The sequence below is a fragment of the Aplidium turbinatum genome, chromosome 14, assembly GCF_918807975.1.
Source record: "Aplidium turbinatum chromosome 14, kaAplTurb1.1, whole genome shotgun sequence".
NCBI classification, from domain to species: Eukaryota; Metazoa; Chordata; class Ascidiacea; order Aplousobranchia; family Polyclinidae; genus Aplidium; species Aplidium turbinatum.
Window position 1 is genome coordinate 5,949,155 of NC_137485.1, and position 14,505 is coordinate 5,963,659.

General features: G+C 38.7%; 1 protein-coding gene across 1 annotated transcript; it reads left to right on the forward strand.

Moving 5' to 3' along the window:
• The first annotated feature begins 662 nt into the window (after positions 1-662).
• Positions 663-9,500, forward strand: LOC145783392 (G2/mitotic-specific cyclin-A-like). Its single transcript, XM_082595249.1, has 9 exons — positions 663-1,105; positions 1,353-1,556; positions 3,591-3,668; positions 4,180-4,348; positions 4,618-4,745; positions 5,287-5,510; positions 5,985-6,189; positions 6,580-6,690; positions 7,366-9,500. Exons 2-9 carry the CDS (start codon positions 1,380-1,382, stop codon positions 7,573-7,575), a joined length of 1,302 nt encoding a protein of 433 aa, XP_082451375.1. The 5' UTR covers positions 663-1,105; positions 1,353-1,379; the 3' UTR covers positions 7,576-9,500.
• Positions 9,501-14,505: the final 5,005 nt, after the last annotated feature.

Consider the following 14,505-nt stretch of genomic DNA (forward strand, 5'->3'; position numbering starts at 1 on the left):
AGAAAAATTACAGTAATTTAACGAAGTAAACGGGGTTTAATATGTTTTGGATAGCACTGTCAAAGCAAATAACAATATTGTTAGAAACCAAGCATATAGTAAAACAACGGATCAATGCCCTTCTTCCCCCTGCGTACGCCACTGCCACTGGTAATTGATATTACTGACCACTGTCGGTGCTTTGAAAGTTAGGTTACCGATGATGTAAGTTAATTTTTCTTTGTTCCAGTATTGGCCATAAAGATAATTCACAAAGTATCGGTTTTAAAGCAGGTGCTTTTAATTTATTTTATTTTCCATAGTCATTGACCCTCTGTTGCAACAAAAGTAAATTGTAGGGTAGGCCATAGGCCAGAAATGATTCTTGTTAGTATTGAAAGTTTTATGACTAGTTTCATAGAAAAACACAACAAAAACTGCAAGTATAAGGAGAAAATATGTTTAAAAAACTTTTCTTGAAAAATGCACTTTTTATTTTCTATTTTGCGGGAGTGCAAAGTACCGCCAAATTTTAATCGGCGGTTCTTCGCCGTAAGAAAAAGGCTAACATTGATGTTTGAGAGGAGTGGAGGACACGTGATACAATCCGTCATTCCCATTGGCTGGAGTCGCCGCGGGTGATTTGAAGAATTTTATTCAAACTGAACAGGCAGGAGCACAAACGTTCTCTTTGCTTTTGATTTGTTTCCAGCATTCAGCGGTTAAGTCATCAACCTGCCTGGGACGCGCTGAAATAATAGACTATAACCCAGTCGTCCCGGTTACACGAGTTACTATTTATTTGCCTTGTTCTGGTTTGTTGTCAAGAAGCAAGGATATTTTACTGGATTTGAGAAAGCCTAATCACTTCAAGAACCAACCTCACAGCAAAAAGGTCTGTCATTATTGGCAGTTTGGTGAAGCTCAGTTTATAGCTGAAAGTTAATCCAAAGACAAAGTGGAATGTGTTGCACTTTGTATTTTACTTTGTCATATCATTGAAAGCTTACAGAAAGACAGATGCAGTGACCTTCAAGAAATTTTATCCTTTTAGCAGCAAGTATTAAATCCTTGACGCATTTCCAAGTGAACAAATTGCACACTTCTGTACCTGGATTTTATTAAGGTAGAGTACCGGTATGTTCTCTCAATTTGTAACTATGTCAAATCTTCACTTTTATCCTAAGTAGGCTACGGTATTTAGTGTGTGAGTAGGTTTTAATTAAGCAGCTATATTATAGCAGCTTTTGATGCAAAATAAATATTAACACAGTTTCGATAAATGGTTGTCATATAAACTACATGCACAGTTTCTTTTGCCAAAGTTCTGGTAAATTGGGATACTTTGATGACATTAAATTTTGTTTTTTCAGCATAGTGTTACAGAGTTGTCTTCCACAATGTCTACAAACCCTACCTCAACACAATCTATGTTTTTGAATGAACCTCGTCAGAAACAACTCAGCCATGAAACGTCACAAAATGGTAAAGAAAAAACAACTTCAACTGGAAGATCTGTCCTTGGCACTTTGAATCAAAACATGGGACGTGTTCAACCATTTCGTGCAGCAAAGCAGGTGACAATAGTTTCGTAAAACTGTCAGGCACATATCACATATGAAATGGGATGTTGCATCCATGCCTACTTCATAAACTACTATTCAGGCACGTTTTAAACCTCAAGACTTTGTCACTTTTTCCCATTCATTAATATGCTTGCTGGTACCGTACAGTATATCGACTATTGTAGTTAGCATTATCTTTTTCGTCCCAGATGCGTTAATGACAAAAAATAAAATTATATGATATATTCAGCTCTTATGATACTCCAAAAACTTACCTGTTTGTTATACGTGTAATATTATCTGCAAGGTGTTTCTACCTTTGTTGGTATGCTGCTAGTTCTATATTATTTTTTGTTTACAATAGAACATTTTACATTGCTTTTTTGCTATTAAACATGCTCAGCTGTGTTACTAATATATCTTGTTGTATACAGGGACGTGCAGTCAGGGGAGGCAGGTGAGGCAGTGCCTCACCTGCCAACATCTGGCAAAGCAAAAGTTATATCAAAGAAATGGTTATCACAGAATAAATATTTTTTGTTGAAAAGTAGTAAATATTGCACGTTTTTAGGTGCTTTAGTTTGTGTGAATTGCTGTAGTTGTGCCCCCTTTCCCCCAAATTTTACGTTTCTACACCCAAACTGTGCTTTAATTTGTTTCTGTGGCGATATTCCTATCGAGCGTTCATGTGGTCAAAATCGTTGAAATACGCAAGGAGAGGCAACGCCAGCTTTGCCTCACTTCAGATCAGAAAACTTCCATACACTGCACTATGCGTGCCTTTTTCTTTCGCAAAGTCGCCAGAAATCATCATGAACGATTTAGCTACGATTTGAGGCACGCCTCAAATGTGACGTCACAGCTATGAAACCTTTTTCGTCAAGCTGGAGTGCCCGCGAGCCTACGTGGTATGTGACTTCTTGCAGCGTAAAGGATTGTTTCTTATAAAATGTAAATAAAATGGAGGAAGATTTAGTATCAAATCTGAGAGATTTTTAAAATCTAAACTTTCAATTCAAAGTTGAAGTCATAAATAAAGGAAGACCTGTTCCAAATTTATAAGGTTTGCATCAGACGACTGAACAAAAAAAAATAACTTGCAACTTTCAAAGAGATTGGTACTCAAAAAAGAAGTGGCTGTGTGGCTATGCTTTAAAAATTGCCTTTTCTGCTTTCCCGTCTCTTATTTTCAATATCTAGTGATAATGTTTGGAGTAAAGAAGGGTCTCTACAACAAAGTCACAGATGTTTTAGTCCAAAAGGATAGGCGCATGGATTTTATTTTTAATAAATGTGAAAGCATGCTGCTAATTTTTTTGATTAGTAAGTTATGACACCGTTTTTGTTGTTAAAAAATTTTATTGTAAAAGTGACTTGAAAAAAGTAGTGCCTCACCATCTAGGAACCTCACCGCACGTCACTGGTTGTATATCATCTGTTTGAAAGCCTATTAATGCTGTTTTAAATTGGAAAAATTAGATATATATACTAAGTAAAATTGTAGGAATTTTCTCATATCTGTGTGAGTTTCAGCCCACTTTCTTATGTTTCAAACATGTATACTTCAAGCTTGTTTTGCATAATTTGCATTAAAATCCACACTCATTTGACATTTACAACTAAGAGTATAGATCTGATAACTTACGGGCACCTGGCTTCTCTGTACAGTGAGATTATTGATTTCTATGCGAAGCCTTGGCTCATTGCAGTGTTTCCGCAGAAAGTTTACTAAATAAATAGTGATTGTAGTCAGTGGCTGCTCCGGGAAGGGGGAAATTGGGGTGATTACCCCCAAAGTTACAGAAAAAGTAACTTCATGTAATGTGGTGTATTACTGTATTTGCAAGGTCAGATTATTGTAGACCTACTAATCACCGTTTTGTTTTAATTGTCCCTTCCAAGACTACTTGCTGAATTTGCCTTAGACCATAATTGCCATGCATTTGATATAAATATATTTTCAGTTTTAGCATAAGTAATTTATATTCCGTAGGTGGTGAGTTATGATGTTCTTGTCATGATGAATTGTTTAAATTATTTATACAGAATGCTACCACCGAAGGATTCTTTAGCACTCAAGCCAATACTTTATACTCAAAACCAATATCAGGACAATCCTTTCAAGTAAGACTGATGAATTTATATGAAGCTTGTACATTGTTCAGTTATTCCAGGCTTTGTGGTGTAGTAATCCAAACTGCAAACGATTGCAAAGTTTAATGGGAATTTTCATTGAGTAAAAAATGTATATACAGCACTTATCACCCTTGTAGCTTACTTAAAATGTATGGATTATCCTATTGTGTGTGTAAGTGTATCCAAACTATAGAATAGGTCAAGATGTTTTGCTTGTTATAAAGTCTGCATCATGCAATCTGTAGCACCAAACATTTATATATTTCTAGTTGTCTAATCATTCGATTCTGCAGAAATTGCTTTGAAGAGATGGCAGGTTTAGTGTTTGTGTAGCGCAAGAAGGAAGGAGTCTTGCCTTTTCATGACATCACATCTTTGCTTGATGTGGTCTGTGGAGACATCACTAATTGTGGTCGTGGGATGGTGGTTGGTGAAAGGCCAACCTTTGGCTTCAAACGATGATGACACCAACTGCATGACAACAATATTTTTAATTTAGATATTCGATGAAAGTGCTCAAAGTGATTTTACGAAAAAGGAAAAGAAAGAATCTCAAAATATTCCATCAATTGCTTCTACTCAACTACACCCTGCCCTGACTGCCCTTCCCACCACCCGAGCCCCACTGGCTTGTCTTTCATCGCAAGATGCTTCTCAGCCTTCTCCAGGTATCGCTGAGCTGTGATTTGCTGTTTTGAAATACTTTTACTTCCTCAATTCTCTTCCTGTCTTGTATTGGTTTGTTTTGTTTTTTTATTTTCATCATCAAAAAATGTTGATGTTGGGTAATTTTGTGAATCTCATCTCTCTTTGAACAGCAAAGATAATTTGCTTTGTGTGGAATATTTGTAGCATCTAGAAGTTGAACGCTAATTGATAGTGGAAAATCCTAATCTCAGTTCATGCCTGAAATTGTTTGCTTTTGACAAAACTTAAGACTCTCCTATGATGCTGGATTGCTCAGAGGAGGAACGATTGAACATCTTTAACATCGACTCTGACGCTGGAATATACGGCCTCGCTGAATATGCGGTGGAAATATTCGAACATTTACGAGAAGCTGAGGTAAATTAACTTAAACCAACACATCATGTCACTTTCACGGCCGCAATTGATAAATCGTTTGTTTATGCTTTTTGGTGGCTGAGAGAAGAATGCTTTTGCTTGATCAACTTTTCTTGCACCTACTTAGAAAAAATTTTACTACACCTTTTCTTTTATGTTGATTCTATGTCTGCTGGGCACTAGATGTGTAGTGCACACCGCACAGCTGAATTGTACGATATGAAAGGGTACCGGTTCGATACCGCTCAATAGCATGTGGCTGAATCTTTCGAAAGACATGCAACGACTTGTTTGAAGGTTGAAGCGGGTGTTGGCTTTCTTATCCATTTAACTTTGAATCTTTATCCGTCAGATGCAAACCTGACTACGACAAGCAAACTGCAAATGTTTCTGGAGATCTGATGGAGCTAGAGCAGTAAAGTTGCAGTTTTGTTTTAAGGTTGCAATAGTGTTAGCAAGACATTCAAACGCCATGTAATACAAAGTCTGTTTGGTTACTCACGATAATGACAAAATCTTTAAACTTGGCTCTTGTTTTCAGTTACGCAATCGCCCAAAGGCCAACTACATGCGAAAGCAACAGGACATCACAGCTGGCATGAGAGCGATCTTGATCGATTGGTTGGTTGAAGTGTCCGACGAATATAAACTGCACACCGAGACTACTCATTTAGCTGTGAACTACATCGATAGGTTTCTTTCCCACATGGCGGTCTTGCGAGGGAAACTGCAGCTAGTCGGAGCAGCGGCTATGTTTCTTGCAGCGTAAGTTTGACTCGACTTCAGTGTTTTATGATCGGTGGTTCAACCGAAAAACGCTAGTTTTGGAGAAAAATGGCGTCGTGATATAAATGAGTTCTTATAACTCGCAAGGAATGTTAAGACCGGTTTCAACTAAAATTTCACAGCTGCGTGCTTTTACTTAGGGTTACGTTTATGTTTCTGGAGAACATAACAATTATATTCAAAAAATAAACAGCCCAAAATGTAGGTACTAAACTCATGTTCACCAAACAAACGTTTCGAAAACTATACGGTGTGGACTGTAGACAAAATCACCAAGATCCGCCGGGTAGCTCTGTTCAAATTTCCGATAAATCCCCTAGATCTGTGACTAAATACCTTGATATGATAATAAAAAGAAAACGCATATATATAAGTACTAACAAAACACATCGTTCGAAGTCATTATTGCTTTTATATGATATATGATGTTATTGTTAATTGTTCGTTTTATAGGAAATTTGAAGAGATCTACCCTCCGGATGTTGGTGAGTTTGTCTACATAACTGATGATACTTACACCAAGAAGCAAGTTCTAAGAATGGAACACCTGATGCTAAAGGTCCTGAACTTTGATGTGGCTGTCCCAACGTCCAATCAGTTTCTTAAGAGATTTTTGAAAGCAGCAGAAGCAGACAGCAAGATAGACTCCCTCTCTCAGGTTAGCACCAATTGATTATATTTTGTCACATCGGTTGTTTTAAGCACTGATTGAGCGTAGATTTTACCAACGACGCCCTTTCCTTTTTGGAACAGATTAACTTACCCCCAGGTTGTGAAAACGTTTTTACAAGCCAAAATCTTATCAACGGGTCAAAGCCTTATTGCTATGCAAGACTGTCAAGACCAAGCTATCGGACATCCTTTCTCACTCCGAGGATAAAAATTCCCTCTACGATTAAATTGAACTTTTAAAGTTGAACATATAATTTCAAGACTTAACATTTCGATAAATATCGGAGTACATCAGTTTATAAATGCGAAAATTGTGCAACCTTGTAACATACACTTGCATTACGACACTTACGCAGGTTTTAACTCTCTATTTTAGTATCTCTGCGAGCTTGCCCTTATAGAGTTCGACTGCATCCAGTACCATCCTTCTTTGGTCGCTGCCTCTGCAGTTTGCCTTGCAAGTTTCACTGTATCAGGAAAGTTATGGGTAAGTATCTTTGTTACTTTGGTTTCATTTAAAAGTGGAGAAGAAGCGTTTCACTTACCCCATAAAGCAGTGGTTCTTCCCTTTCCTACCCCTGGACCCTATTCTTGAAAATACTGCGCAATATACAAAGTTGCATAATAATAACGAGCATTGGTACTTTTTATAGGGACCCCCATGTTGTACAATATACATGTCGTTGGGATGCAGGTCTTCGGGACCCCGTTATTAACCACGACCGTGCAAGCTTTGAGTCGAACAGAGCATTTTAAAAAGCGTGCTTCTAAATAGCAGATTTGTTTGCCTGGAGAACAGAAGAGGCTTTGCAACTATTTAGTTAGCACAAAGAAACTATATTTTGCATCCTTGCAACGTTTGAAGACGTTGAAGTAATATTTAAAACGACAACTTATGTTATCTTGGTTATATTACGTTTAAAGCAGTGTTCTTCACATTGCGGATGAAAACGATTCTATTTGTTTTATAGCTTAGTTGGCAATACAGGTTTGCTGTAATTGACTCAGAGGTGCAGTATCACTAATTGTAGCATTACATCGAATGGCTTGTGTAGTAATCGATCTATTACGGTATTTCTTTATTCCCTGTTGTATATTGTTTGTACAATGTGCGTTTTAATAATCTGTCGTCGTATGGTTTTTACATTTTTATTGTTTGCAGAATGATTCCATGGAATATTATATGAAGTATGAGCTGTACGAATTGGCTCCTTGTATAAAGAGGTTACGAGAGCTATTCGAAGGCGCAGAAAGCCATCCTCAGCAAGCACTGCATGAAAAATACAAGGACGCGAAATATGATTGTGTTGCAAACATGAAGCCACCGAGCAGGTTACCCTTTGATGACATGGAAGCCGAAGAAGCTTGTTAAAGATGCAATTGCAATCCTGATCTAGAAAATCCCACGGTCTCGCGTTTTGTCCGTTTGATCGTTAGAATAATTTGAACGTCAAATTGCAAGGACCTGTCACCAAGAGAAAATGGGGTTTGCCAAATTTCTTTGCTTGAATTTGCCAATTTGTCTTCAAAGTTATGCAATTGATAGCCACTCAAATATGAAAACTTATCTAATCATCACTTTACATTCTCTCTGTGAAACCTGGAATTGTTCCTGGTCCGAATTGGTTTATTTCCAGTTTACATTTGACTATGTTTATATCCCAGCCAGAAAACTTCTCTTTTTTACATTGCTTTATGGTCTAAAAACGTGCCTTCAATGTAACAAAAAGATTTTTGTTGACTTGGGCTTAACTTTCAGTAGTTGGTAAGTTTCTGGGCAGCCGATTTCTAGCTAGAATTGGCGATTCTTGCTACAAATCGGCTGCCCAGAAACTTATCGTTTATTGGAGGTCTGAATGGCTAGCGTGGAAGCTACACAGTTATGGTTAGCAAATCGCAACTACTCGCTGTGCTAGTGAGTGCTCAGCTTTGTGCTGACGGCCGGGAAGAACGCCCCTTCTTCACATTTCAGTAATTGATTGGTATTCTAAACATATTTATAACTCTAAACGGATGTTTCAATTCCGTTTAATTCCTCTTTCCTTGTCACATTCGGACAACCAGACCGGTGTCTTTAACAAAGCAAGCCGCTATTTAAAATATCCAGGCCTGACTATTCAGTCCTTTCACATTGAAAGGAAGCGAACGCTAATGAGCTCTTCGCAAAGTCCTACTCTTACACTGCCATTCTAGCTTCGGCGCTAAGCGCGATATTGTTGATTCTGTTTCCTGCCTCTGAGGAAGAAATTTCAGAACTTTTTATTCTTGAATATTTTGCGATGCATTGATAAATACTTTGAATAGTTAAGGAAACACGCAACCACCTTTTAACTGAATTTTATTTTTTGTGTAAGTTCTTGGGCACACTGTTTGTGAACTGTCGTAGTTTGTCAAGTATTCGTTTGCTACGTCTGGTCTAAAACGTTCGTCAAAATATTGTGTTAAATCGAGAATCCACGTTCTTCTGTGTAAAAAATCATGGAAATTGAAGTTTTCTTTAGATCGTGATAGTAGCCATAAAACATCCCTGACAGCAAAATCTGTCATTTTTGCATTGATTCTTCGTCCTGCAGACGTTCAATCAATGTAAAAATGACGGATTTTGCTGTCTGGGATACGCCCAAATCCGAGCCTCATTTTACGAGGTGGTTTCTCTAATTGTTAGGGTTAAAGTTATTTTTTTTTTGGAGACGTTAGTGTTTTATTTATCCTGTTTATTTACAGTTGCGTTAGGTCGTTAGTTTACTTTTGCAAATACACCGAACAGACATGACCACGTTTTCAAGCACCCTTGTCAAATGCAATTACCCATGGCAACCGTGTCCAGCTATTACAAAAGCGGCTGCAAAGTCAGAATTGCAAACGGGGCCTTTTTGTTGCATATGACTTTAACCAGCTAGAAAAAAACGTCCTTTTTACATTGATTCAAATTTTGCAGATTTTGATAGCCTGGGTGACTAAACCCGAAAATTCATTTGAATTTCGAAAGATCTTTTCACTCAGACAATAAAATCGTCTGTAGACGTTGAATTAATGTAAAAAGGGCGGATTTTGCTGTATGGGCAGTAAGTTATGTCAAATAATACAAAGCAAGCTAACTTTAAATTTCTACAAACTTATTTTCAACTCGACCCGACTTGTTTCAAACTAAAAGTTAGTTTTTCGCCCGATTTACAACTCCTGGCTGGCGCACAATTGTTGACATGGCTGTGCTATCCCGACTGTCGAGATGTGGTACTTTGGTCATCATGCGAAGGTGTTCAAGTTGATATTTGATTGTCCAATAAACGTTCTTCGATTTTATGATTGTCATTATTACGTCAGCACTCGTCAAAGCTTCAATCGGTTTCCTTCCGGTTACAAAGCAGAAAGATAGACTTTGGGTCTCAAACGACCGCGTCTGCCAATGTGCATGTTGGCAGGGGCGTTGAGATGGCAGTTTAGGTACCAATGAGATCTTCGGGCTCCAATCAAGACAGTTGTAATTAAAAAAGCATTGTATCCAAAGAATACATTGTGATTGCTTCAAGTTCCCGCTTCCAAAAGTAGGGGAAGGTCGGGGCCTATGATCCCCCTTTTTGATTTAGCCCCATAACTTCTTTATTTCTGAATATTTTCACCTCATATTTCATGCTAGCATAACCTGTTGAATCACCAAAAAGAAAATTCGTATCTTGTCCGATTTTTAATGTGGAGCAAAAAATGTAAATTTGTTGAAGTGGCTCATAGGATCCAACGCGTGGGGTTCTATGAGCCACCAATACAATCAAAAGAATAAACGTATTTACATGCATACACAACAACACATTTACAAGACAATGGGACGTGATAAGTTGAACATAGAGGCTTAAGTGATTATGAAACTGGAAGATTTCCACAATTTTTAAATAAAAAGATAATAATTTCTAATAATCACATTAGGCCTACATTTTTTTTTATAAGTGACAGATCACATAGGCCTAGAAGGCTAGAAAATATGAAACAAATTAGGCATGCTACAACCGTGCCATCATTTTTATGATCACAAGCTTACAAAATCGATCCATCGAATATAGGCTGCTAGCAGGCTATTTACACAAGATCAAAAGCAGAAAAGTCAATCAAAATTTTTCTAATTCCCTTCACTCTTTTTGTTGACCCAGTAGTGATGGATGGACTACGGAGGAAAATGGAACAGCGATTTACCACGATGAGTTCTTTTAGAATTTGTTCGAGGCATTATGGTCAGTTTTGTGAACTAATTTTTGAAATTGCTTATGTAAGCTACAGATATAGCCTACAAATGTATCTTAAACTGTTCAACAAAAATTTAAAAATACACATAAACAATTTACTATAATCTTAACTAGCTTCAATATAAAAAATAAATAAACAACTTTCTAATAATAAACTAATTGTGATCTGAATTTCCACCAAGTAGGATCCTATGAGCCGGCCCTCATAGGATCAGCACACAAGGTGGCTCATAGGTTCCAACTCTCCATATTAACAAGTTCACATATATTGATTCTAAACTATTAATTTTAATACTGCACTTCTTTCATTATTCTTTTAAAAAGGTCACTACTTGTCACCAAATTAAACCATTTGAATATCTGTTGAAAAACTAGGAAGTTATAGTAAAATTTCCGAATCCCTCAAAATTTACTTTTTCAACATAAAAACAAAGAAACTCTTCTTTCGCTTTGAATTCTCACAGGAGATTGTCCTAGAAATGGTGGAAAGTGCATTAAAGCATGAAGAAAAGATCTCGAATGAAACGGAGTAGCAAAACATTTTATTTAAAAAAATAAAGGGGTGGATCATAGGACCCAATATGCTCACAGGCTCCGACCTTCCCCTACACACTGTCGACGCCACTGATTGATTGAATGTTTATCCTCGGTCTGGGAAAGCTTCTTGCAGAGCTTAATCCTGGCAGTTTCGCATACTTGTATGTAGAGGCTTTGAATCACTGACGCAGGCCAGGTCACCGAGATTGACAGAGTGAAGTTTCCGATTGTTGAGTCTTCTTGCCAGGGAGTTATTCCATCCATTTGATGCCGCTGAATGGAGAGCAGTCCTTAACGTGTGTTGCTCACCCCGAGAGTCGAAACAGTGCCGCTTGATCTTGACGCTTCTTTGTTCCATAGGTCACGCGCTAACCAACTGAGCTATCGGGGCAGACTATACTGCATGTTGGTGCAGTTTCCAAACTGACCTGGATGGTGTAAGGAACATAACTGATGGCTCGCTGTATTGTATATTGGCAGAGGTGGGCACCCGCTACTTTTAAAGTAGCGCGCTACCCGCTACCGCTACTTGGGCCAAAGTAGCGCGCGCTACTGCTACCCGCTACCAATTTACAAAAGTAGCGCGCTACCCGCTACCGCTACTCAGGCCAAAGTAGCGCGCGCTACCGCTACTTCTTCCGCTACTTTTGTCTAAAATGACACTAGGAAACACTCAAGTCCCTAGTGACGCAAAAATGACCTTGAAAACGAATGTTATCATTCGTTTACACTGTCATTTTAACGTCGTTATAGAAAACACATTCTAAAGGAAATTTATTGTTACGCATCTTTCAAAAGCACGAGCATTTCAAAATGAGAGTCACTATAAGTTCTGCCCGCTTTCGCTTAAGCACATCTTTTCCAACTGAGAAAAGTCTCTCCACCGCAGCACTGGAAGGAATGGGGGTGTTGTATTTAATGAACAGATGTTTTAACTCGATATTCGAAAAGCTCAAGGACTTGCTCTTGTCCAAAAAAAAGGCGTCCACAATTGCTGCTTCCTTCTGCACCGACGTTTCACGGGATAGCGTAAACACTCCAAAAAATACATCTACGGAGTCATGACTGGTGGTGGTGTCACTCTTCTCGGTATCAATCTGGCTTGATGTCTCCCGCAACAGTCAAATTACATCTGTCTTGACTTTTTCTCGCCATGCGTTAGCATCATCCATGGAAACGTAGAGCAGAAATTGTAGCCACGACGTCTTGAAGGAGGGATGAAGACATGATGCCATAACGCATTTCATGTTGTTGAAGCACTTGTTGAATCGTTTCTTCACCCCTTCAAGGACTTTCACTTTCAACTCCTCACAGGTCACAAGATCACTGATCTCGGTCAACTTCTTCCCGCAAATTGTGATGGTTGGAAGCAAGACTCCGTAATATGCCTTGGACTCGCCCTGGAGAATGTCTGAAGCCTGGCAGATAGGCTTCATCACACGAAGATATTCGCCGAAGAAGTTGACGTCAGCTAGAAATGACCGAAACTTTGCAACCAAGCCGATTATATAGCTACTTGACCACGCTAGTATTGCAAAAAAAAACAAGCATTTTTTTCAATTTAAATTAAAAAGTAGCGGGTAGCGGAGTGCAACTGAAAAAAAGTAGCGCCTCTCCGCTACTTTGGAAAAAAAATAGCGCCGCTACTGCAGCCGCTACTGCAACTAAAAAGTAGCGCCGCAACCGCTACTTTTACCAAAAAAGTAGCGCCGCTACAAAAGTAGCGCGCTACTACCCACCTCTGTATATTGGAGTATTCATTCACAAAAAACAACCGGTTGACCCTGATGTTTCGGGTGAAGACCAGGTTCAAAATTCAGAAAAAAAACACCAAATTGCAAAAAAATAGTCAACCTGTTGATCATTTGATTTTAGGCTCTATGGACTGCACTATCCCGCCGTTTCAACACAGTTTACCAATGCGGAAATATGTTCAAAAACCGGCGTAAAGACAACGAGATTCACATGTGATAATGCAATACGAAACCGCTAGCATTCAGTCCTTGGCGACAACTTTAGACTACACTAGTACAGCTTTATTGCAGTCGGTTGAGCGACCGTCTTTATGACAGAACCGCAAGATCAAGTAACGATGGTTCAACTCTCGTGGTGTGCGTTTGAGCAACGTATATTAAGAACTGCTCTCCATTCAGCGACTTTTAGTGGTGGAATAATTTACGGACAACATGCGGAAACTCTGTCGGTGACGAAGCCTGCGTTCGTGACTTAAAGCCTGGGACTACAGTAAAGTCTCCTTTGTAGTCCCAGTGTAAGCCTCCACAAGTGAGTTATGCGTAACTGCCAGAATAAAGACAAGAGGTTTTTTCACTCCAAGAATCACGTTTCCACTATCAAACATAAGTTTATCAACCTGAAACACAAGAATAAAATTTGATGTGATCGTGTAATCGAAAAATTTCAAAGCGATCTGAAACCATCATAGAGATTTGAAAATTCGTACGGTAGATGTATAATTCCACTGACCTGGCGTTTGTGTGTGACTGCAGCGTATCACAGACTTGTCTGACCAACCTTTTAGGTACGGTACTTAAGTTTAATTATGTTTGATGTCGAATGTTAAGCCAACTGTGATATGAATACACAACTTGCACGCAGTAGGCTATATCATAAGCCCCAATAGCTCATTGGATTAACACCTGACTTCAGTGAAGCAAGAAACTGCTACGACCAGGACCTCTGAGAGAAATTTTCACTAGGAGTACGAAAAGTCATTCCGGGCCCCCTTTGTCTTAGGCAAAACGCGTGATGTTTTCTTTGGAGTATTGCACACCATACAACATTTTACTGCAGAATTGGATATCTGTGCGCAATAATCGTATCAGGCTGCAATAAAACTATTATTTAGTGTTTTGTGTTATGCATATCATGTGATCTGTCCCTCGCCAATTTGTGTATCCTGCATTGAATTCGTGTGTTAGTTGTTGATGGCGCTGTTGAGAGATGTCGCTTCTGCAGCTTTAATGTGAAATTTTCATATTCATTTCTCTTAGATGTAGCCTATAATTATTCCTGATGAGGACACTAGACTATGTGGTGTCGAAAACGTTGGATTTAGTAGCTTTTTTGTATCTGGCCAATAAACTTCATTAATTTTGCATTCATTCACCACATGCCTAGCAGAGGTGAACGAAGTCACTCTTTTTACTTCGGCTGCGCTCCTGCTCCGACAGTATTCACTCCGGCCACTGCTCCGAAATTCATTTTGAAGTGAAATAAGCGTGAAATTACCGTTTTCAAATAGTTTTTAAAAAACACAAAAGCCCAAAAATTCCCGGGCTTTAAAAAAAAAACCTAGCGGGTTGGGCTTTGGTTCCCCCCCCCCGGACAAGAGAATAACCAACTTTTATGATTTAATTTAGGGTGCTTTTAGCAAAACATTAAATCACCACATTGGGCCCCTAATTTGCGCGCAATGCATTCAATTACCTTTCACGGTTCGAGTACCGTTTCAAAAATTTTGAAGAATTTATCCCGGTCACATGATCTGGGGACAGGTCAGAGAATGCTTT

Bases quoted from the DNA above. Each gene is read 5' to 3' on its own strand.
- LOC145783392 (XM_082595249.1), top strand. From the start codon at position 1,380: ATGTCTACAAACCCTACCTCAACACAATCTATGTTTTTGAATGAACCT. The intron at 1,557-3,590 runs GTGACAATAGTT...TTATTTATACAG, and splicing joins CATTTCGTGCAGCAAAGCAG to AATGCTACCACCGAAGGATT. The intron at 5,511-5,984 runs GTAAGTTTGACT...TTCGTTTTATAG, and splicing joins GCGGCTATGTTTCTTGCAGC to GAAATTTGAAGAGATCTACC.